At 36.9% G+C, this 25,673-nt stretch overlaps 3 protein-coding genes across 13 annotated transcripts in view; 2 read left to right on the top strand and 1 right to left on the bottom strand.

Moving 5' to 3' along the window:
• Positions 1 to 1,536, bottom strand: part of LOC131683322 (rRNA methyltransferase 3, mitochondrial) — a 46,949-nt gene extending 45,413 nt beyond the window's left edge. Inside the window, exons 1-2 of one of the 2 annotated variants that reach the window (XM_058965198.1) lie at positions 1,338 to 1,536; positions 643 to 1,274 (exon numbers count right to left, since the gene is read on the bottom strand). In XM_058965198.1, the coding sequence (XP_058821181.1) occupies positions 643 to 1,274; positions 1,338 to 1,402 (697 nt within the window). In that variant the 5' untranslated portion in view covers positions 1,403 to 1,536. Of the gene's footprint in view, positions 1 to 642 lie in introns of both variants that reach the window. The other variant, XM_058965197.1, reaches the window with a different exon arrangement.
• Positions 1 to 25,673, top strand: part of LOC131683320 (PDF receptor) — a 688,155-nt gene that overhangs the window by 236,202 nt on the left and 426,280 nt on the right. The window contains exon 2 of one of the 10 annotated variants that reach the window (XM_058965187.1): positions 208 to 266. The exons of 6 other annotated variants lie outside the window; for them this stretch is intronic. The gene's annotated coding sequence lies outside the window, so the exon portion shown is untranslated. Of the gene's footprint in view, positions 1 to 207; positions 294 to 5,030; positions 5,354 to 5,427; positions 5,666 to 25,673 lie in introns of those variants that run through there. 3 more of the 10 variants (XM_058965186.1, XM_058965189.1, XM_058965188.1) reach the window with 3 other exon arrangements.
• On the top strand, positions 5,014 to 6,888 carry LOC131680472 (uncharacterized). The gene is made up of 2 exons (XM_058961183.1): positions 5,014 to 5,229; positions 5,476 to 6,888. The coding sequence occupies exons 1-2, from the start codon at positions 5,014 to 5,016 to the stop codon at positions 6,886 to 6,888; spliced, it is 1,629 nt and encodes a 542-aa protein (XP_058817166.1).

The following is a 25,673-nucleotide window of genomic DNA, read 5'->3' as shown; positions in this document are numbered from 1 at the left end:
GGATTAAAGGTGGCCGCTAGGTGAATTAAAACAGGTTTTTTTGTAAAAGATATACCTATCAAATACTGAAGAAAAAATTGAAATCGGTGAACAAACAGCTAAGTTATAGCCAGTCAAGGTAGCGTTCCCAATTTTTTATTCGATGACTTTGATTTACTCTTTTCACTATAACTTACAATAGACAACCCTATATTTCTATTTTTACAGCGCGACGAGTTTACAAAAGACGCACATTTGCAGTGGTGAAGACATTTAAAATCGATTAGGTAATAGCTGAGATATGACCGGTCAAAGTAAGCGTTCCCATTTTTTTATTCCCTTGGTAGTCCGCATAACTTTTTACCCCCTTGGTATTTCGAGTTTTAACTAAAATGCTATTATTGAAACTTCTCATATAGGATAAAGTGTCTATTTTCACCATATTAAGGAGGGTGCCTCATTATTTCATTAATTACTCGGCCTACAATCGAAGGCATACGTACAAATTAGCATCAATAACTTTGCTTCGTTGTTAAAAACAAGACAGTAACACAAATGCAATAAAAACGCTGAAATGCTCGTGTGTTGATAATAGAAACATGGCGAAAATACTCATTACTCAAATAACCCATCCAGCATGGTAGTTCGATCTGCGTTACCTACCTATGATACCAGGACTAGTCACCAGGTCCGACAGCTCCTGCAGTAAATGGCGCTTGAGTTGAATGAACTTCACAGACGGATCATTAACATTAATATTATCCAAAATATTAAAATCACTGAATAATATGGTATTAGGCTGTAATCCAGCATTTAACCCATCCAGCATTAAACGTTTGCCTTCAAGCACTAATTGGTTCCCCAGTTCCCTCCGTATTCGAGACGAAATGAGAAGTCGCAGATCTCGAAACAGAGAGTTATGTTGCGTTAGCCTCAGATATTTGAACTTTCGTTTATCGTCATAAAGTTCAACTGATTTCTCATCGCTACAATATGGTTTTAAAGCCATCCAAATGTCTAAATCATTTTCACCAAAAACTTTGATTTTTTTTAGTTTTTTCGAATGTTTTCGCTTTTCTTCATTTAACTTTGAAGACTTATTGTTGTTTTGTTTCTTCATTTGAAAGCTTTCCAGTTGCTGGTGGTTATTGAAAAGATTAGCTTCTATTTCCTCCAGCTCCGACTCCGCAATACAATGTTCAGCTTCATTCAAATCAGGGTCAACATTCTGGTTTGTCTGCATTGATTTATGTTTTTCCTGTCGGCAAGGATTTAGTTCCAGTACTGCATGTCGTCTTCTTGGAGTATGCAGTGTTAGCGATAATCGTTGCTGTAGCTTAATAGTGCAGTGTACTTGCCTCTTGTTATAGGCTCCATTCAAAACATTTAAAGCTATTACCTTGAACGATTTAACAAATTGCATTTTAGACGATTATTTGCAACTTTTTTTACTCTTTAAATAATTGCACTTTAAGAACCAGCGTTGACTTTTTTGCCGTGATTACAAGCACATACTATATGAAACAAAAAACAAATATGCGATCCTCTGACATTTAAAATACGCCGAACACTTCGACATAGATCTTTCATTAGGGCATAAATCACAAATGTAAACAAACAGCGTTTTCGCTATTATGACATTATGCGACAAAAATACTACAAGATTGAGGTGAAAATTAGTTAAAATGGTTTTTGTTCAATTTATAATTAAAGAAAACAAAACGGCGAAACATGCATTTTCTTCGAGTTTTCGATTTGCTGAGCCCTATTAAAAAGTATACTGTCAAGCTCGCCCATTTACCCAGCCCTACCCAGCAAGACAGAGTCGGTTTAGCCCATTTACCGCGCCATTCTGAAAATTATGTACACAGTTTAGCCCTTCCGCAAACGGTGGTTGCTGAAGGGCGAAATCACGACTGGGATGCAAATTGGGCGTAAGCATTTTTTGTAGTTTCTACCCACTAAAAGCACATAGGAATTAAATTCTTTGTTATATTGTCATAAGGTTTAACCATAGATGCTTCCGGAAAAACATGGTCATAAAGTAATTTATTCCTACAAAAAAAACTATATTTAGAAAAGCATCGCCGAATATTGAAACTGATTTTTCTCCATTTGAGTACATTGCGACTTAGGCCCTAATGAAAGATCTGTGTCGATATGAGAGTTGTCAAGTTTTCCCCGGGCTGATCCCAGTCAAAAAGGGCAAGTTGCTGGCAAACGGGGCGCTATTGGTCAACTCGGGCTATTTCAAATGCAACATTCTGGCGATTTGCCGCCGTCATTTTTTTGCCGCTCAACCCGCCCCTAAATCGCCCCCAAATCGCCCACGGAACGCGCCATTTAATCGCCTTTAATTGCCTAATATGAAAATTAAAAATAATATTTATTTTCGGATTCATTATCTGCTCACATAGTATAGTAGGTAATCCCCACCAACTTATAGGAAGAATCAAAGGTGAAATTGGTATTGCACACCAAAACTTATCACAATCTGACGTTCATTAGGACTTTAGGTCAGAGATCTTGTTCTACTATACTTACACACGTTTCCACAATTTTCTACATTCGTTGGCTAAATAAAGTGCACTAGACAAACAAAATACAAGTGAGAACACACCAATTGTTCAAAAAACAATTTTAAGCTTAAGCCAAACATGAACCGCCATGTTTGAAAAACGCAAAAAACAACCAAGTCCATTTCAGCCGCCAGAAAATTTGTCTAAGTATTGAAATTGCCTTTAAATCGCATTTGTTCCTAAGGGCAATTAGCACAAACGTCAAACTTTTTAAATCGCCTGACCATGTTCGTCCACAGTTTATAAAGAACAGTTGCGCAAAGACAAGCAAATCTACCTATTGAACACTCAAAACGTCTACCTATCGGGCACGAAGAATAATAATGCTCGAATGCGTGGGGAGTATCGTTATTATGTGATTATAATTATGAGAAAAAAATCAATTATGTAATATTAACATTTAAATAATGTTAATATTTCGCTTAATGACAATTATTAAAAAATATGTGTTCACTGATATTCAAATTTGGCACTATTTCAAACACCGGAACAGTTCTGGGTAGTGTTAATAATCTTCCACCGACAGTGGAAATATGAAGGTATTTCTCATAGTTAAAGTGCAGCTAAAATTTTGACAAATTTGTGTATGCATTCCACTTATACATATGTACCTGTTTCAAATTTATCTTACGCTGCAAATTCGACTGTTTTTTGTCACACCCAAATCAGACGGCAAGCGGCAAAAATCAATGCATTTCGTTCTTAGTTGCGGATCAGTTGAGAACCGGAAAAAGCTTAAATTCTTTATACGATGTTATTTATCGTACTGATTTTTAAACACTTAATTTTAAATTTTTAAATGCACAAAGTTAACTTCTAACTGAAGCGTTCGGGTTAAGTCATTTGAAATTTAACTAAAAATAAAAGGTTGCCAAAATTTAAAAAAGACCAATGATTGGTCCAATGTTGCCAATCCTCTTTACGCAACTCTACTATTAAAAACTCTGTGTTCGTCCGCATTATTTTTGACAGGGATACTATCCCGATCAGAAACACATAACAGAAATATTTCAAAATTATATCTCGCATTATTACTTGTTATAAATTTCTGTTATTTTAACTACTAACGAGACCTAATTTATAACACAATATGTTACAAAAATTGTGTTCTGTTATAATCTTGTTATTTCATTCTGATCGGGATCCTAGTCCTACACGGATACGAAAAACTACCAAAAGTTGAGATCTTTTGACTCAATCTCGGGGTATCGTGGAATACACGGTAAAAAAACTTTACCCATTTTATGTATTCAAATTGCCCATTTTCGGAAATTACTCGAGCTGTCAAAAAAGTGGATATTTTTTTGTTTTTAACAATGAGTACTTTTTATCCATTTCACAACTACTCGATGGGGTTATGTCAATAGGTACATTGATCTGGATAATGGGTGAAAAATTCTTAAGCATTATTTCAAGCGAGTTAACCTGCAAACTAAGGATCGTAGTGGAACCTGCAAATTATCGCCCTGCATCGGAGTCCTTGGCGGAAACGGAATATTTCGGCAATGCTCCGAAAACGTCTGTTTAGACTACTGAGGATGTTGAAAATATGCGCCAGTTCGGCATTTTTAGAGCAGCCAAAAGATCCAGCCATCAAAAATATATCCAGTTGGCTTTATTTTGTTAAGTAGTTTTAGAATAGGATTTCTATCTAGATTCCTATAAATACTTTTATAAGGAAACAATAATGTGAAACGAATGTTATTTTATGTTTTTTTAAATTCAGAAACAATTCTATTGACAGTATTTTTCATTCTGGCGCGAATTACATGAATTGGTATTTTTTACGCATTTTGTTGTAACAGTTCTGCGAAAAATAGGGTAACGAACCTATTTTGGACCCCTACCTATTTTGGACCCTGTTAATGTATTTTCCTCCTGCACTGCCAGGTTTCTCTGCTTTTGTTATGTGTGATGCAACTATTACATTCCTTAGGTTGTCTATCAAGCTTCAATATCATTAGTTCATCTCTAATTTTTTAAAATTAAACAGAATCCACAGTTTTAAAAAGTATCACCGAAAACGTTTCCTAATTCAACGATAGCGAAGAGGAACCGGTGGAAGTGATACTTTTTCAAATCGGATTTAAATATACAATTGTAATATTTTATATTGATTTAATTAGTTTGACTGATTTGGTATTATGCATGTTACGTGTTTGAAAAGGTTTATTCGTAATGTTTTATCTAAAAAGTCTTAAATAAATGGTGTCCACAATATGAGTTGAAAAATTGCTCTCAACAAACTTTGGACACCCCTAGATTTTCTATCCTGACAGCTGTTTGTTTATTAGAGCTAGAATTATCAAAAAGTGAAAAATTTCGTAACGGTAGGTCGCCTTCTGTTTTTGGTCAAATTATTTGAAAAACAAATTGAATTTATGTTGATTCAATATGTGTTTATATTATTTTTACGTACCTTTATATATATATTTCTTTTTTCAGTTGATGCATAATGGACAACGCCGCCAAAAAGCGTAGAGTTCCCCACTCGGAGGAGGTGATTAAACGTTGCTTGGATGCAATCAGCAATGGAACGGCAATTAAAACAGCTTGTCGACTGCACGGCATTCCCAGGTCCACTATCAAGTTCCGGTTGAGCAAACACTATAAACATCAACCGCGACCTGGACCAGCACCGGCACTAAACCAAGCGGACGAACTTGAGCTTGTTGCATGGATAAAGAAAATGGCCCGAAAAGGATACCCTGTTACTAAATACCGCATCATGAATCGGGTGACCCTCTACTTAGAAGAGCATCCGGAAAGAAATCGTTCCCAAAAAGGAAAACCAAGTAACTAATGCCAGCTACATCGATGTTTTTGTTCTAGAAACTATATAATTCATGCTGTTTTAGGTTATCAATGGTTTCGTCGTTTTTTGAACCGTTACCGGTCTGAACTTTCTGTTTGAAAGCCGGAGAGTGTCACGAAAGCTAGTGCGAACGTAACCGAGTCCGACATTAGAAAGTGGTTTAAAGAGGTTTTAGGAATTCTTCACGAAGAGAAGGTAGCCGACATTCTTTCCGATCCAAGAAGAATTCTTAACGGCGACGAAGCCTGCTTCTACTTGGATCCGATGATCAACAAAGTGATTGCTAGGAGAGGTGAGCGAAACGTGTATAAAGTTGATCAGGGACCGGCGAAGAAAAATATCACGGTGATGTTTACTTGCTCTGCTGATGGTGTAATGTTTCCCCCAATGATAGTGTTGCCGTACAAAAAAATTCCTATGGAAGTTACGAAGAGCGTGCCCGCTGAATGGGGATTGGGCAAGACGGACAACGGATGGATGAATAAAGAATGTTTCTTAAAGTACATCAAACATATCTTGCATCCTCAGCTAGTTAAGGCAAACTTGCTTCCGGTTATTTATTTTGTTGATGGACACTCTTCGCACACACCATGGGAAACAGCAGAAGAATGCAGTAAACTTGGCATTATCCTTATCTGCTTGTATGCAAACTGCACAAGGATTTTACAACCTTTGGACGTTGCAGTTTTCAAACCACTGAAAACGGCATGGCTAAAAGTGACAGATGACTGGAAAATCAGCAATCCAAATCAACACGTAAAAACGGAAAATTTTTCGTGCCTTCTGGAAAAGGCGATGGAATCGATCGATGATCGCATTATTGGAAATGGGTTTAAAGCATGCGGATTATTTCCATTCGATGAAAATAGCGTCGATTACTCCAAATGTCTCGCTCGCAACAGTTCCAATATAGATCAGAATAATCCACAACACGGAAACTGCCATGAAATGAATGTTAGCGCTGTAAGTAGTTCGAAAACTTTCCCAGTAAGTCATGCTGATGCGCAAGAAGTACTTGATATGATGGGTCGGTCCCGGCGCATCCGATACCGCGAGGGAAATGATATGTATTCTATGTCAGAGGAAGACCAGATTCTTGCGAAAGTTTACAATATCTTCAAACCAATGGATGTCGTCGAAAATCAAACGATTGAGGAACATTTTATTGAAGACCAAAGCATGACCGAAGAAAGGACTTCTGAAATGCACGTTGAAGAAGATTTTCAATTCGAGTTTGTTAAAATCGACGAATTATGTGTTGACAATCTAAGCGGTACATCACAGCAAAGTAATGGTAAGAGTGAGCTTGCCAAATTCCTGGAATCGCCTGAAACACCCAAACGAACAGGAACATTACGATTCAAGCGACGTAGTCCTGCCGTTTTAACATCGCGCCGTAGACTTGAATACCACAAGGCGAAAGCTGAAGAAAAAAGGAAAGTAGAAGAAGAGAAGCAAAGAAAAGCTGAACTTAGAAAGAAGAACAAGAAACCACCTCGTAAGCATATTAATTAAAAGTTTATATCTTTGATTTTGTCCACGTTACATGAAATATACTGTTGTAACATCTATTGCATAACATTTACTGCTGCTTCGTTTTCCTATTTCCCAAAATGATAGAACTAAAGAATTACTTCATGCGGTGAGCCATCTATAAAGAGATTAATGTACCACTTTGGATTGGCAATCACTGATTTGCTTCTCCTTTCATGCATTTAATATGATGCAAAGAGTCAGTACATCAGTTTAGTAGAATATACTTCACAGTGTCCAAAATATCTTCAGATATATTCGGTGTGTCCAAAATATGTTTTGGACACTGTCCAAATTAGTGTCGAAGGGTCCAGTATGTGAAAATTTCATGCTGTAAAGAAATATCATTTACGAGTTTATGGTAATGTATAAAACAGCCATTGACAGTTTTCTTTCAAGAGTAATAAATTTGGGGCAGATACGTGTATATATTGCATTTAAAACAGTCAAGCAAATATTTTTTTAGGTTGACGTAATTTCACTTCCTCTAGGTGTCCAAAATTGGTTGGTTACCCTAATGGGTGAAACATACCCAGGTTGATGTACAAGGACAGTACTCATTTATGGGTACAAACGCTTTACCCATTTAATGGATTATTCCACTTTTATTGAAAATGCGTAGTTTTCTACGCATTAATGGGTACTTGATTTTATCAGTGTAAGGTAAAATTACACTCAACCTAAAAATCATGTAAAATTTATCTGAAAACACATATAATTATTTTCCATGCAGCTTTTCACATACTTTCTATGTGCAAATCACACAAATATTCGCGATATGGTTTTGATTACATTCAATGGCCAATCACATACATTTTATATGAATTGCCTTTTAAGGCTATTGGATTTAAGTAATTCACTTTAAGTGTAATTCTTATGAGAATTTTTGATGATGATGTTAATTTTCATGTGATATTACATTATTTTCAGATGATTTTCTTTAGGTTTGATGTAACAAGTTTTTGTTTTATTGGTACAAATATTAAACAAAATTTAAATTGTTTATTTAACTTAACTGTTTCCCAAAAATGATTCGCTGTGCTACTGGAGACGTTAGCATGGAAAGACTACCTTTTATCGATCAAGTTAGAGGCCTGAAGAAAAGTCTACTTCTGAAAATAAATATAAATCCGGATGAATGGGATTATTCACATTGTTCATGATTTATTATTAAACTACAAACTTACATTGCGTTTGTTCCAGATGTTCCTCCAAGTAACCTAATTCGATTTGCATTTTATCACAAATATTCACCATTTTGAAATTATTTTTTTTTCATATCTGCAAATCATATGTCATTGATCAGGTATCACTAATAACCATCATTCACATACAATGTATCGTATTGACAACAGATTATTATATGTGTGACATAATGAAGTGTAAGTGTTTCACACATAACTTTTAATGGGTACACATAGTATGAATACGATAGTCATCAGAGTTGAGGTATGTGATATTTCTAATAATTTGAATGATATATCTTGGTTCAGTGTATTTTCCGTGTAGATTTCATCACTAGAGTTGCTATATTAAGAGTTAGGCGGACACAAAAGCCGGAAAACTGACAGCTATTATTTCAGGATAAAAACACTGGCATCCCATGTAAATGTTCAAGCTCTAGCTTAATAATTTCATTGTCGTCGTGAGTAAGAACTTTACATGCACGAATAGAAAAACTAATTCGTAGGTCTGATGATATGATTTCATACTTGTGCAAATATCTCTTCTTGTTACAGAAAAAAAAAAATTGGTTCTTTTCGTTTCTCTACACTCGATAACACAAGATAAGAGTAAAATAGTTATTACCATGATCACAAAACTTTTTCCATATACATCCAAAGAAAACATGTTATGTGATGTCATGCTCAAGGCTCCGGCATTTGACATGTTCAATTGGCTCCGCTCAGTGTCTCCGCCTAACTATGAATATAGTAACTATAGGTTTATTCCAGTACCAGTAGAAACTGGAAGTACTCCGGAGCAAAGAGGAAGAAAATCGTTCCTGTACTATTTTCTTCTCTTATTTCTTCTTCTGGTGGCAAACCGGAGTGAAAAGGAGCAAGAATTTTTTGCTCCGGAGCAACAGGGAGTAACTTCCATGTACTGGAACAAACCTTATATTCATCACTACTCACACACTTTTGGCAACCGCTTTCACAGGTAGCACCCCAGTCAAAAAAAGGCCAGTCCGGTCAAAAAAATGTGGACGAACATGGTCAGGCGATTTAAACAGTTTAATGTGGTTTTCGTTTGAGGCGAAACTGATGTGGTTTTCGTTTGAGGCGAAACTAAGTCAGTTCCTAACCCCAACTGCTGTCAAAATGTATGAACTGACAGCGGTTGGGGTTAGAACCTGACTCAGTTTCAGGTTCAAGCGAAATCGCCATGAGTCAGTTCCTAACCCCAACTGCTGTCAAAATGTATGAACTGACAGCGGTTGGGGTTAGAACCTGACTCAGTTTCAGGTTCAAGCGAAATCGCCATAACTCAACTCGCCTGTGCCAATTGCCCCTAGGAACAAATGCAATTTGCGAATGCGATTTAAAGACAATTTCAATACTTAAGCTACCAGTACACTGTTTGTCATAACGCCAAATATTTGACTTCTCTCATGAAACAAATTTGAACTGCTGTGTACTGGCTTTTCAAATATTTGATCAAACACAGTTTGCCAAACTTTTTATTCGTGTTTGTCAAAGCGATTATTGTGTACTGACCAGTTTGTCAAAACTTCAAACAGCGTAACGCTGCAGTTTGTCAAACTTGTTGATGGAGGAGTTTGTCAAACTTGTTGATGGAGGACTTGGCCAAACTTGTTTATGGAGAATTTTGTCAAACTTGTCGATGGAGAATTTTGACAAACATGCTTTGCTCATTCAGGATAGCAAAATACGCCGTACGCGAAACGTATTCGTTTTGACAGAATTTGTTGCCAAAAAAAGTTAAGGTTTGAAATTCGTTGGTATTTGTTTGAGAAGTGACAGACCTTTAGGTTTTCCCCTGGTCAAATTCCGCGCGAATCCCGTGACCCGTTTCCTAAACTTTAAACTTGGTGTAACAATGAATATTGATTGGTGTTTGTTTTTATTTAATTACAATCAGCATATTATGCTTCATATAGAGAGAAATAAAATTCGAAAATGCACTCGGTAGAGGTAGGTATTGACCACTGAATTTAATCAAATATCCACTTTGTTAATTTCGATTTTTCATGTAATAATGGAAACGAGCTGCTGTGATAAACATCAGCGTTGCTCGTACTACAATACCATTAAACCAGATGAGTTGGCAAATATCCGATGCTGTACTGATGAGCAAACCGTTCTCCAAAATATATGGAAAACCATAGCCTGGGAGCCAACAACAGCAATTTTGGAGCAGATATCAATAGTGTCGTTACAATATGCAAAAAACAGTAAACGCACCAGCTTGTAACACCCAGAGCTGTTGTTGCTGATTATGCTCACCTGATATTATAATCACGGGAACGTTTTTTAGCTTTCCACTTTCAGTTTCGTATAACAATTTAGACCTGGCAGATTAATTGTCAGAAGTCTAACCGCCAGGCGCTCCTAGACAGATTGACAATATTAGTACTTTCAAAACCGTTACGACAAAGAAAGTGGTGTTGGCGACAATACCCGGTAAACACCTAACCCTTTTTTTCCTATCCAAAAAGAATCGGGCTATGATTCGCAGATTATTTTGTGAATGAAGGGGATCTCACTTGGTAGTGCAAGGTAATTTAGGAGCTTGGGATAATTTTATTTTTACCTTTTTCTTATATTTTTTGAATAAATTATTGAATTTAATACTGTGTTTGTTTTTTAAATATCAAATATATGCTTCTTTCCTTAATCGCTGGGCAGGTATTTCCGAATTTCCGGTGGTATATTTATTCGCTTGGTGGACGATTGGCTTGACATTGGGTGTGATTGATTTGTGGGTGGTTGCCAGAAATTGAGACGACGAAAAATAAAAGTGGCAAGAATAAAACATGCCTCGTAAAATCAGGTTGAAACCAGGGCTTGGGAATAGAATGCTCTCGAACGGATCGGATTTGATCGGCGAAAGGAGTGGTTATTTCCAGGACCGTGGATGACAATTTCTTGTGAAGCGAATTAAAAAAGTTAATGATTTTCTTCAATTTACTATTTACCAAGTGAATGAGATCCCCCTAATAATTTTCCTAAAACGTTGACATAAATATTTTCTTTGGGTAGTAATTCACAAATCTTTGAACAAAACATACATACACAATGACGAACAGCATTATTGTGACTGTAATATTTATGGATGTATACAAAACGGTAGTATCTACATATTCAGCCAAAGAGCATCAATACTAATTGTTGCTTTGGAAATAACATAATAACAAGTTTTGGAACGGTAAACAATCAAACAAGATAGTTTATGTATTGTCCCCAAAAATAAGTTAGATAATAGTCCTATAGGACTATACAAATAGTACTATAGCAACCAATCATAATGATTTGATTTAGGGCTTTTGAAAAAATATTAGAAGAAAACAAATCTAGCAGTGGTAGGAGATTTTTTTATATGGAAAATGTGCTCAACACGAATTATTTAGGCTTCGCTTGAATTATGAATGCAAAATAATACATAGAACAGCAGAAAATAGTTTTGTCCAGCTTTATGGCCTAGTTACCCTATAGTGCGCTGGTTAAACACCCCGGCCAGACTTTAATGTACCAGCTCTATGACCAGGCGAACGTCTACGAAAAAACATGCCCTGAACCAGCCATCCAGCTTTTTACGTGCCGTAATGGCGGCCTAAATTATTCAGTTCGTAATACGTTTAATGGCCCTTTTTTGACAATAATCGTTTACGTCAACCGCCCACACGCTCGTAAAAAGTTACTCAAAAATGAGTTTAATCCCACCCATTTCCAGATAAAGTGGAACAACCCTTAAATTGAGTAATTCCGGAGTTACTCAAATTTGAGTAAGCCAGCATGAACCAAAAACTGAGTAATTATTACTCGGTTTTTGAGTACAATATTATCTACACTAAACCCAAAAGTGCTTCACTAGTACTCAGATTTTGAGTTCAACATTGCTCAAATTTTGAGTTCAGTACAAATTTAACAAAACCAAAAATTAAGTAATTATTACGCAGACTTTGAGTTGAACATTACTCAAATTTTGGGTTCAGTAGAACTTCAACAAAACCAAAAATTGATCGATTTTTACTCATATTATAAGCAGAAGCTTACCCAATTTTTGAGTAGACAACAAAGCCAGTTGTATTTCCTCAGTTTTTGGGTAGAATATTACCCAATTTATGAGTGCAATATTTCATTAAAACCCAGTAAAGTTCAGCCGGAAATGAGCCGGAATTCCAGCTGTTTCCAGTCAGTATTCCGGCTCCAGTGACACAACCGATTCTAGTTAGAATAGGTTGTGTCACTGGAGCCGGAATACTGACTGGAGCCAGCCGGAATTCCGGCTCATTTCTGACTGAACTTTACTGAGAAACATCCGGATTATGACTTGCAATTCTGAATGGTTTCTGTAAGAAGAAATGCAACAACCGATTCCTATTTAAATTGGTTCATGATCGATTGTTGCATTTGAACTGGAACTAAACCGGTTTACATCCAGTGAAGAAATTGGCCGTCAAAATTTTGTTTTGGATACAACACAATGCAGTCTTTCTTTTCTTATGGAATATTTTTACAATAATAATTAAAGAAACTTCTGTTTATTAAATTTTATGGTTTTTAGTAAGTATTGTATAAAAAAGTTGTCCTTTTATTTGTTGTCAATACGTGCGCGGGAAACTTCAATAAAAGTTTGGACGAGTCTATTCACAGTTGTCCTCTGACTGTGCGGAATTATATTATATATGGCACATGCCAGAAAGTCCCAAAACATTCTAAAATTAGGTGGCACCTCCACTCCGAGAACTGCGTAGCATTTGAATAAAATTTCCACTGCATGAATACACTGAAAAAAATCCAAACGTTAATTCTATTTGCTTCAAACCGCTTAAAATTCATATGAAGAAGAAATGCTATTGTTATCTCGCGCACACATATCTTCTATGTGTCAACTGTATAAACTATGTATGAACACACATAAGTTATATGTGCATATTGTTATAGAATGGGGTTTTATGTGCCCAATAGTTATGAAATGTGAATGTAAGATTAATATTTCTTGTAAATACACACATTAGGTTTATGTGCCAGCAAATAGTGTCTATATGCCTCCGTTAATTGCAAAAATCTATGTGTAAAATCAATAGGCATAACGTTTACTTTTTTTTGAGTGTAGAATTGTTAGTCTCGAATATAACTTTTTTCTCACAAATGACGGCATAATTTCCTCTTTTCATCGGGCTTGCTACGCACACCATGTGTAGTTTGGAATCAGTTGCGGGGGATGCCACGTATGTATCTAAGCACTCCTAATGATGATATAAAATCATTACATCTAACCTTATGTATATTATATTGCATTTACCCCAATCCAACGAATTAAAATTGAAGCCGAATGTTCTTCGCCTACAGTTGGACAGCCTACCAGCGTTCTTTTTTGTCCGCGAATTGGCATATGAGAAATTATTCTCAAGCATCCTCGAATGTGATCTGTGAATAGTTTTACAAATTTAAAATTTTATGACAGACCTTTGGGCTAAATTAAAAAAAAATATATCTCACCATCTTCTACTCTAGAGAATCTGGACGGTGAATAAGATAGACACTGAGAGAAGACATCCTCGATTTTGAGACCTTCTGTTCTGTTAGGATACAATCTCTCAAACATTTGACGAATCTAGAAAAAGTGATATGATATAAATATTCATATGTTCCGTGAATACCATAAAGTGAAATAGTAAATAATAAAAAATAAACATGTTACCACCAATCCTTCATATGAACACAGGTGTGGAAACATATCCAAGATATCATTAACGGGTTTCTTTTCTTTTAATAACAGTTTGAGGACTGGAAAGCATCGGTCCATTTCATCACAAATATGTTCTGCTACTGATGCCGATACAAGCATTACTCGGAGCAATTGAGCCCGCTCTACAAGTTCAGTTGAAACGGACTCTTCTACAGGCATAGTTCCTCGATTATATTTATGTTTTCCTGCAGGTAGCTGTTTGATGACATTCCGGATGCGATGAAATATCATGCCAGTATGAGCACCCTTTTCCTTGCCTCCGTTGCGCCAAAAGAAAAATGACTAGCATGAAAATAATTATAATTATATTAGAGAAATTAAATAAGCATAGAATAACAAACCTCATCAGGAGCAGTTGGTGTGACTCGCGTATTACTAAGTTGTGGAAATAATTTTACGATTTGAACAGCTGCCGCATGCTGTTGATCAACAGAAGGATACCTGCGCATTTAGAGATCATTGGTTCGTTACTCCGAAAAAGACCAAAAAGATTCCGTGAAAGATTAAGTTCTAAATTTCTTAAAAAAATCTAAATGGTAAAAGTATGAACGGTATTTGATTCGTAATTCTTTGCATGCTGGGACACATCTATTATTTTCTGAAGAAAATCGGTCAGTTTATTACTGTTTTAAAAGTCTGTAAATGTCTGGACCAGGCATACGCAGAACTTTTTTTTAATCACCGATATCATACTTTTTGATCTGCCTCTCGTTTCTTCTGCTGCAAATTTTGTGCATTGGACGTATTCGGTCTATCCACTCATTGAATATTTACTAGAAGTATATGCTAGAAAATGCATGAAAATTCTCGACAAACATATGATTACGGCCTAAAAGCCAACTGTCAAAATCCACTTTGAATGGAAATTCCGGACAAACCGTTACACGCCAATCACAGATGTTGGTAGTAAACGAAAGAGAAAAGTTTTCTCTTTCATAAACTGTTGTGAGCTGTGTTCGACTAGTAACGGTTTGTCTGGAATTTCCATTCAAAGTGGATTTTGACGGTTGGCTTTTAGGCCGTAATCATATGTTCGTCGAGAATTACAGCAAAAGAGACGGGAATGAAAGTATGCTAATTCTGCATATTTTTGTTTCTCAGTGCAGCAAATCTGTCCACAGTCTGTAAATCTGGCATCGCTGTTGCTCGATTCAACGACATTGCGGCTTATGTGGTTTTTGTTTGAGGCGAAACTGAGTCAGTTCCGAACCCCAACTGCTGTCAAAATATATGAACTGACAGCGGTTGGGGTTAGAACCTGACTCAGTTTTAGGTTCAAGCGAAATCGCCATTAGTTAGACCCTTTGGTCGATTTACGATTGAACTGTATATGTAAACAAATAAACACGCTCGCTATAAACAGAAATTGTATACCTTTAAATTCTGTTGGTTTAAATGTTTAAGTTATTATAATTCGTCGTCGTCGGTCGTCTTTATAATTTTGTGCCGGAACATGACGAATTACGCTTTCTAAGTACCACCGTCAAAGACGCATGTACGTTCTTATGCCGAAGTTTATAAATCGAACCAGATTGAAGATGTGTAAAGAATGGTCAATATTGAAATCAGGATGCGAAGAACTGATAACTATGTGGTTTCCTCTAGCAGTTTGTACTGTGTTTCATACATTTCTTTATATTTATAATCAGAAGTGAAGTTGTTTGGCCGTGCTTCATTACTATGCATACTTCATAGTTTCATAGGCTCAATGAAGTAATAATGCATGATACTGATTGACTACGATGTTTTTTGAAATAGAAGCTTCACAACGAAAGGCATTGCTTTTCTCTGCTCATAGACAGTGTTAGATCACCTGCATATTTGCTCGAAGGACTACTAAGGGCCGATTTCTTCATTCTCGCCTAACGTCTTAACCAGGTTTAAACGTACTGGTGAACCCGGTTTAAAATTTAAGCGAGGATAAAGAAATTGGCCGTAAGCCCTATAAATATGTATAGGCATTGCGCATTTCGCCGCAAGGTTGCTCTAGCGGAGAGACTCGTGCGGTTCAATGTAAACAATTCATTCTATCACACTTTAAGGAGTGTTCATAGTTTGATGCACTAGTAGAGTAACAAATAAAACTTTCTACTTGCCTTTGACCGTCCATTATTTGAGTCTCCATTTGCTTGCATGCGACTCGTGTAAGATGATTTAAACCGTCCTTATCTGGTACGATCCCTTGATCCAAAATTGGATACAAAATTTTCATTCGGAATTTTGCGTCATCTTCGAATGTCGAACGGTTAATCTGAAAACGTTAAATATGTATAGTACGACAAGCGCTTACAGTAATTATAGTAGAAAGTTTACCAAATTTTGAACATTAGTGGAAGTCTCATCAATTTTATCTTTGGTCGGATTAGCTTCAGAACTATAGTTTTTTATTATGTTAAGAATTGTTAGACGGGATCCTTTTTCGATTATCCCCATTTCAACTAGGTCGGCATCGTTGAGCAGAACTAGGTTCTGATCGTTTATTTTTTGGGCTGAAAAGAGCGAATAAGTATATATAAAGGTTTAAAGTGACATCTCAAGTTGTTTGCACTACCTTCTTGATTGTTGTTTATTTTATTATAAATTTATTTCCAAGTTTATTTCCCTACTAACTATCTACATATTTCAAACTTATATAGTAGTTTTCTTCTGAATCTCCGTATATACTCCATAAGTTGTATGTTTTTTCGTTTGCAAGTTCTTGTGTGATATGCGAATAACTTGACTGTCAGTTTTGAGTTTGTAACTGTTGTATTGTAAACAATATTCGCATTCGAGATGCTGTATTAGGCAAACAATTTGATTATCCGATTGCAATATATCTATTATCAAACCATAGGACATTTCGTTGCATACTTGGTATTTCGCTATCAGTCCCGGCCGAAAGCTTGTGTTATTTATTTTCATATGGTTTATATATTTGATTGAATCTGGTAGATCCCGGATCAGGAGTAAATTACTTAGAGATTTTTTGTGTATGTGCTTTGACGAAACGATATCTACCGTACCAATTTCGTATGAATGGTCAAGAATAGTGATTATCTGTGCTAGATTCAGGCGCTTAGCAAAGCTGTTTGTTAAATTGATGAAATTGTTGCATGTCTTCGCTTGGGATTTCGACTCCTTGAATTTCGCTTCGAAGCGTAAGCAACTATGATTAACAACTGGCCCATCCTGACGAATTATGTAGGGATAATGAGAGATGTGATGGAATTTATTGGTAGGGTTGATGGCAGGGAAGCAGGATTTGAACAACTTGTAAAAACATTCGATTTCGTTTTCCAGATCGTTAATCTGATTCAATGTTAGCTTATTGGAGAAACTATAATAAGTTATTTTCATGAGAGCTCTAAGCAATGATGATAAATTTGAATTAAATCCGAGAATCTGGTTGAACATAAAAGGGAATGCTCGAAGGAGAAGCCAACATTGCGAAGCTGACTGAGGAATAGCATGTCCACGTGCTTTTAACTTCTCGCAAGTAAAATTAGCGGTAGGTTTATCAGCCGATTCAGTTATACCGTATTCGTAATGCTGTATAATTTGGTTGACTTGACTAATCGTTATCACTTTATGGATATTTACAGCTTCGTTCAAAACACATTTGATTACGACCATGACGACGCCTTCCAAAAGATCATGCATTGGATCAAACGTGTTATTTTCCGCTATGTTGAAATATTTAACTTCATTCAGTGCTGATTTTCGAATGATTCCGCATTGTGAAGGTGTTTTAGTTCCGCTTTGAAGAGCATTTAAATCACCTTGTATGCTTTCTTCAGTGCGATGAGGGAAGGTATCACCAATGTTTCCACAATGAAGTGCAGTACGCGTCGCATAGCACATTCTACAGAATAGACTTGATTGGGGCCCCATTAACTCGAAAATTTCATGAATTGCCAGCGTGTCCCCCAAAACATGCACTAGAACTGCCCTCATCGTAAACTTTTCACTCCCATATTGTACTACAACACCATCATCTGATTCAAGCTCACGCAAATCTTGAATCAGCGGTTTCATAACGTTATTGTAGCCATATTTTTTTACATCTCTTGAGCGAACTGTAAGCGTTAGATATATCCTGTTGGAGGATGAATTAATTGCGGGGTGGAGATTCTCAATTTTAACACTGAAATTGGTAAGTTTTTTTTTTGATTTGCGTGATCCCAAAGGGTTCAGATATTCGACATCGTCCAGATGAAGCGAGAGTCGTAATGCATCGGGAAACCGTGTCAGGAATGGGTGTGTTTTGAAACGTTGACCATCTTTGAAACCGCACAAGATATCGTCATTCACTGCTTCTTCTGCTATCATCTTGCGAGCTCCGGGATTCTTCATAACCAGTGCTAAAATGCTGGTTAGTGGAATATAGTGAGCAACGTCTTTCACTATTTGTACACTTTTTCTTTTGCCTAGTTTGGTAATCGCGGGGACAGTTTTAGTGATTCTAATTCTTCCCAAGACTTCTTCCCTAGGGTTTGGCACAGCACAACCCGCAACTCCAGACAAATATGCTAGGTTGTCTTTTGGAGAAGCTACGTCTGCAAAAATTCCATCCAAAGATGCGTCGTTTATAAATTTCAAAGCGTCGGTATCGTTTAATGGGATCGACTTCGATTTCAAAAATTCTCTGAATAGATTCAACATGTAACACTCGTAATCTTCTATAAGATTCGAGGTAACCTGTAAGAACTTTTTGATTTTTGTCTCGGGAAGAGATACATCTTTTCGCAAATCTGTGGCGAATTTACTAATTTTCTTAGTAATTTCATCCAACGACGGCGCCGTTTTAAAGAATATAGTATTCGTTATTCTCAACAGATAATCATCATCTACGAGCATATTTTCCGGATGATTATTTTGAATTTGTTCAACAGCGTCATGGTCGTATGAAATATTTGTAGAATTTTCTGTAATTAGTGGATGAACACTCTCTATGTGCCGTTTCAAGCTCTTAAACCTCTGGTACAGTGAACCACATTCTGAACAAAGGAAAGGTTGTTCCTTCAAAGGAAAGGTTGTTCCTTCAATTCATCCACGTGTCCAGGAATCATCTTCCCACAATTTGGCACATGGCATGAGAAACCTGAAACCTTACACTTTTTTTCCAGTATATATATATATATATATATATATATATATATATATATATATATATATATATATATATATATATATATATATATATATATATATATATATATATATATATATATATATATATATATATATATATATATATATATATATATATATATATATATATATATATATATATATATATATATATATATAATATAACGTGAATATTACCTCGCAACTTCATTGCAGTTTCAGCATCCACCTCTTCCGAAATCTTCTGCATGCTGGTTGTTCAAATCCACTCTTTCAATTAAAATGTATTTTACACACTACAACTCTAGCTTCAACTATTATAAATATTTGAACAAATTTTTATTTGTGAAAAAGTGATGAGCGATAACTAAACGAGCGTGTACCTACTAATGGAAAATGGCGGATGACGCTTGGAATTTTTAACTTGGCGAGAAACGGCTTTTCCGTTTGGTAACTCCAAAACGGTTTCTTGTGTAATACCCAAAAATAGAGTCAGAGTTACTCAGAGATATTATACATGACAACTCAATTTTTGACGTTTACGAACATCATTCAAAACTGAGTTAAAAGTACTCAGAATCTGAGTAACTTTTTACGAGCGTGCAGTGAGATTAAGTCATCCTACGTTAGTCCAATGTGTTGGATGTTTATTCAATGAACGCCCGACATCTTCAACTGGACGTTGCTGTCAAGCTGGCGTAAACATTTCTTGTCAAAAAGGGCAATTAAACGTATTACGAACTGAACAATTTAGATCGCCATTATGGCACATAAAAAGCTGGATAGGAAACTTATCTAGACCAATCCTGGGACGGGGCTTACGGATAAAAAAAAAATTCAGCCAGGGGACCATACATAAATTATGTAATGATTTTAGCACGGACGGGGGAGGGAGTGGCTCAGGACAATTTGTTACATGGAGGGAGGGGTGAGTCAAATTTGGACAATGTTTACGTTACGTAATTTATCAATGGTCCCCAGAACGAACTACCAAATGCAGCAACCTGTATTGGAGCCGATTTCATGATTTTGTAGCCCCATTCGACTATATTCTTAATCAACTGATTGAATACGTCAAACCCATTGGCAGCTGCCACCCAGTCACCATGGGAAGCAGAAAGTTAGCAAAAGTTGAGCAAAGCGAAATTGATGCTGGCAGAGTTTCTGCGAGAATTTTGCGCGATTTGTGCGAGAATTCTAGCAAAGAATTCGCTCAAATGCAACAACCGTTTCTGACAGAAACGGTTAAACCAACCGATGCCGCTCACTTTTATCCAGAATTCAGCCAGGAATGTACGGCCAAGATCTCTGTACGCTTCCTGCCACATCTTTGTCATATGTTTTGCCGGATTCATGCTAAATTCTACCAGGTAAGATTTGCCAGCATCTTTGCACAGTTTATGTCCGAGTTATGCCAGAGTTTTGCTCGGTTCCTGTCAAAATTTGCCAGAAAACGCGAGCGAAACCGAGTTTGCCCTAGCTCAACTAACCCGACAGGATACGCGCTGAAATCTGACAGGGCTGCCAAACCAAAACTGACAAAAATCTAGCGGTCTCTGCCAGAAAATGGTGACTGGGCAGGTGCTGGAAGTTTTCGATGACGGTGCCGGTAGTTGGTTGGGCAGCGTGACTGCCGCTCACCCTAGCAGGTCTGGGTTCAATCAACGACACGACTAGACACTGGTGTTCCAAAACTGTATTGCAAATCGGACTACCCCTCAGTGACTCAGGTAACTGGTACTGATACTAGCAACAGCGAACAATCTTGTTATTTTTCCAAATAACCTATTGCATTAGGTTTTACACCAACCGACATAACCCCACAAAATGACCCGGATGAACTTTGTTTGACATTCTCGGTGGTTTGTTTACATGGAAGTTACGTGAGTTCGAATGTAACAGATGAGCACCCGTTGCACTCGCACTCACGGAATTGACAAAGTAAACAAACCACCGAGAATTGTCAAACATGAACTTCATTCATCATGAGTCTATTCGTGTCGTCAACTTGTAGAACTTAATACCATGGTTACGCAAGAGAAGACAAATACACGACAACAATACAAATCTTGCGTTTTAAAATAGGTAATACAAGCCTAGGTAAAAATCACAAAACTTGGATAGGATCGAACAAATTTTCTCAGAAATTCTGTGATTAGTGCGCTAATGTTTCTACTATTTCCAGCGATCAAGATACGACTTATGGGTAATCCAGAAGAATAAACTGCCGCTGCCCAAACCGTGAACCGATCCGCTTCCAAAATCTTAAATTAACACGGTTGAAGCGATCGTAAAAATTTGTACTCGATTTCTAGCTACTCAAATCCTGGCTACCATCTACTCCAATTCTGCTTACGATGATATTACTCAGATTGACAAACCCGGAAGAAGTCGAATTGCGCTCTACTTTTGTCGAAGGAAAATACTGCTGGAGCAACTCAGATTATATATGTCAGGCGTAGATGAACATTTATAGCAATTCCGGCATTAATGAATTACGAGAAGCTATCAAAATCTTCACAACAAGGCGCCGATCAGTTGTATAAATATTCTACAAACAATATCTAACTATTACCATACTTTACAGAACGCTGATGTCATTTTGACTTAATAAATGCGGAATATATTGGTTTTACGGGTACAGATGAAGATATAAACCAAATAAAAATGATTGAATGTCACCTGCTTTCAAAAGCTGAGTGAATATGTAACTGGGCATAATTTTATTTTAAATGAGCATACAATGAGTAAGAGGCGTGTGAAATAATTGATGAACCTCTGGACAGACAAATTCCAATTCCCCTTTGATATGGGTAACATCCATTGAAGTTTTTAAAGGAATTTTATTATCTACATACAAATATTTATTCTAATAATCATTGATACGTTGCTTTCCACCTGTTACAAGGAGCTGTGTCCGTGTGGCATCCGGCGAGCTGAAATCTCATTTCCGCACACTGGAAGCAGAGACGTTGACTCTTTCCGTTTCAGTATGATTAAAATTCTCATGCAAGCGTAGAACAGGTGTAGCATTTCGTTGAGGACCACATTCAGCGCGGAGTATAGCGGTTCGTGACAAACGACACGAATCGATAAAATAGCGGAATTGGTGTCGCTTCCAGTAGCGACTCAGTATCCTCTGTTTGGTACACTTGAACGAGCGAGTCCGATCGACTTTTCAGACAGCAAGAACAATTGTTGGTCGGTAGTCCAGTAGGGACGATACTGTAATGAACAGAAGTCAGTAATGTTTTTTTTACATTTATTCGTTAACGAGCTTACCCGCACCGTTTGAACAATTGCGGCCGTGTTGGCAAAATCTTTGATTTTGCTTCAGCAAGAATCCAATCTGGACGACAATCGTGTTAGCAGAGTGTAGTTGTGTGAGAAAACCGGGTAGGGTCTTCACCACACTTCAACGAACCTGTAAAAGGGTTTTCTTTCATAAATCATAAATAATACCGCAACCCAGAAACAGTTCAAATAATATGCCTTTCGCATTCTTTATTTGACCATTCTTTAGTATCGGTATGATCGACTCAAAGTACCTTCGAGTTTAGAGTTACATTACATTGTATGAGTCGCCTATGTCTTTATTCTACTCCCTAGTTCGACAGCGATGGATACTCATCACTTTACTACCTTCCCTACTCAGAGCGTCGGCATCGTCCGAACTAATGGCTAAAGCTTTCTCTCTCGCAATATTGCTCTCTTGTGGTATCCCGAGTGTACAGGTGTACAGAATAAACATAGTAATGATGAATTGATATTACATACCGAAAATTGATTTTCCAACACTTCCTCTCAATTTATCATTCCTAAACTGCTAACTAATTTGCAAAATCGAGTTTTATATAATGGTTTAGTAAACAAATCTGCAATCTGATCTTCACTTTTAATGTATTCCAGTATCATTTTCTTCTCTTTAATCAGATTTCTCATATACATATATTTAATATCGATGTGTTTGCTTCTTTGATGTTCTCTTGGCTCTCCTGCTATTCTAATACAGGGTATGTTGTCCTCGTATATAGTGAACGGGACAAATTGTATCCCAACTTCACGCAATATACCCGACATCCATACACCTTCTTTAGAAGCATAGCAAAGCGAAACCAACTCAGCCTCTGTAGACGAAAGTGTCACGAGCTGTTGCCTCTTGCTGCTCCAGGACACGATGTTTCCGTACACCGTAAAAGCATATCCCGAATTAGACCGACGTTCCTCAACGTCATTCGCGAAGTCAGCATCCGCATAACCCTTAAGTGGCACGTCGTCTTTATCTTGATGATATAGCAAACGAAAAGATATCGTCCCTTTAAGGTATCGAAGAATCCTCTTCAACCCAATCCAGTGTTCCTCACTTGGACAGCTCTGAAATTGACTCAAAATATTTACAGCAATTGTTATATCAGGTCTAGACATCAGGGATAAATACTGCAAACAACCCAGAAGTTCCTTATACGGTTCATTAGTTAAGTTTCCTGATTTCACCCATTTACAATTTGCATCCATAGGGGTGGCAACTGGTTTACAATCTGTCATTCCAAATCTGTTCAATATTTTGGCAATGTAAGTCGATTGAAATAATTCTAATGATCCCTTTTCAATATTTCGTGTACATTCCAGCCCTAAGAAAGTTTTCAACTGTCCCAAATCCTTCATTTTAAATATTTTAGAAAGATTGTTTTTAATCCAATGGACATTCTCGGTATTACATCCAAAAATAAGAATATCGTCAACGTATAATACAATGAATAACCCTTTTTCAAAACAAGCATACAGGCAAGTATCACTGTTCAGCTGTTTGAAACCCAACTTAGAAATAGTTTCAGTGAAATGATGATTCCAACTTCTACCCGCTTGTTTTAAACCATACAAACTCTTGTTTAGTTTGCAAATTCTTGTATTTTCATTCTTGGTTCGAGGTAAATTCATAAATATTTCTTCTTCCAAATTCCCATATAGGAAGGCAGTTTTTACGTCCATTTGATGAATTAACCACTTTTTCTTCACAGCAATTGCCAGCATAGTCCTAACCGTGGTCATTTTCGCAACTGGCGCAAAGGTTTCCGAATAATCTAACCCTGGCCTCTGTGAGCAACCTTTGGCAACAAGTCGAGCTTTGTACCGTGGTAAACCACCTTCATTTTTGATGCCGAACACCCACATGGAATTGATAGTTTTTCTTCCCTTAGGAAGCCCACTAACCAATGTCCACGTGTTGTTATCATCCAAAGCCATAAGCTCTTCATTCATTGCTTGTTCCCACTTGTGCCAATCGTCGCGTTGCATTAATTCATCAATTCGTTGTGGTACCTCTTCAGAATTATGAGACATAACAAAACTAGTTTCAAAATTATTCAGCCATGCTGGGGTTCTCGTGTTTCTTTGACTTCGGCGTCTCTCATCAATAGCTATATCTTCGAGGTCATTAGAAACATTCTCGGTGTCCACAAATTCATCTTCACTATCAGAAGCATTAGCTGATTCAATCTGAGGGTCTATTAATTCTTGTTCATTTTCTATTTCGCATTCTGTTAAAATTTCTTTCTCGTGAAATTCAACTTGCTTGCGTTCCTCGTCAATAAAACTTCGGAAATAGAAATTATTTTCATCGAATTTTACGTCTCGTGAAATTATTATTTTCCCTTCGTCTTCGTCCCATAGTCTATATCCATTTGGTGCGTACCCAACCATAGTAAGAACTTTACTTCGTTTGTCTAATTTCGTCCGATGTTCTTTATTAACGTGTGCATAAGCTAAACAACCAAATACTTTGAGCTTACTTACATCGGGCTTACTTCCAAACCACATTTCATACGGTGTTTTCAACACCTTCAACGCACTTGTTGGACTACGATTTAGTGTATAGCATGAAGCATATAATGCTTCCCCCCACAAACTCATTGGTGCATTACTTTCATGTAAAATGGTTCTTACTTTTTCCATTAGGCTTCGGTTCATTCTCTCGCTTACCCCATTTTGTTGAGGTGTATACGGAGCGGTAGGTATCATTTGTATTCCTCTTCCTCGACAGAAGGCCAAAAATTCTTTACCATAATACTCGCCTCCGTTATCAGACCTCAGTTTAGAAATACGAAGAGAAAAATGAGAATTAGCAATAGCCTCAAATTCTTTAAATTTTTCAAGAACTTCACTTTTTTGACTCAACAAGTAGACCATGACAAAATGTGTGAAATCATCTGTGAAAGTAACAAAATACCTGTAACCATCATGTGTCACTTCAGGCAATTTACCACAAACATCGGAATGAACTAGTTCTAATGGCCTTGATGATCGTATTCTTGGATCAATGTTAAATTTTTCTCGCGTTTGTTTCCCAAAAATGCATGAATTGCATCCAAACGGGCTCGCAATCATGGAAGATGGTACTAGATTCAACCTCTCAACCATATTGTCTCTTACCAGTCTGGATAAACTTTGCATTCCCAAGTGTCCAAAACGAGCATGCCATAATTCAGTTTCATTCAATCCTTTACCTGTTAATGCTTTACCAATATTTTGAACTAAAAACAGTTCCAAAATATAGAGACCATTTACCTTTTTACCTGTGATAATAACATGACCTGTCTCATCAAGTATTTCCACCATATCATTCCTGAAAACAACTGATTTTCCAGTAGATTCAATACGAGAAACTGATAGGAGATTTGAGCTTAATTCCGGAATGAAAAGCACGTCGTAAATATCAA

The sequence above is a fragment of the Topomyia yanbarensis genome, chromosome 2, assembly GCF_030247195.1.
Source record: "Topomyia yanbarensis strain Yona2022 chromosome 2, ASM3024719v1, whole genome shotgun sequence".
NCBI lineage: Eukaryota > Metazoa > Arthropoda > Insecta > Diptera > Culicidae > Topomyia > Topomyia yanbarensis.
This window is presented reverse-complemented; position numbering and strand designations above follow the sequence as displayed.

Coding starts and splice junctions, on each gene's coding strand:
- LOC131680472 (XM_058961183.1), top strand. CDS start 5,014: ATGGACAACGCCGCCAAAAAGCGTAGAGTTCCCCACTCGGAGGAGGTG. Junction 5,230..5,475: donor AAGCGGACGAACTTGAGCTT/GTTGCATGGATA, acceptor TCTGTTTGAAAG/CCGGAGAGTGTCACGAAAGC.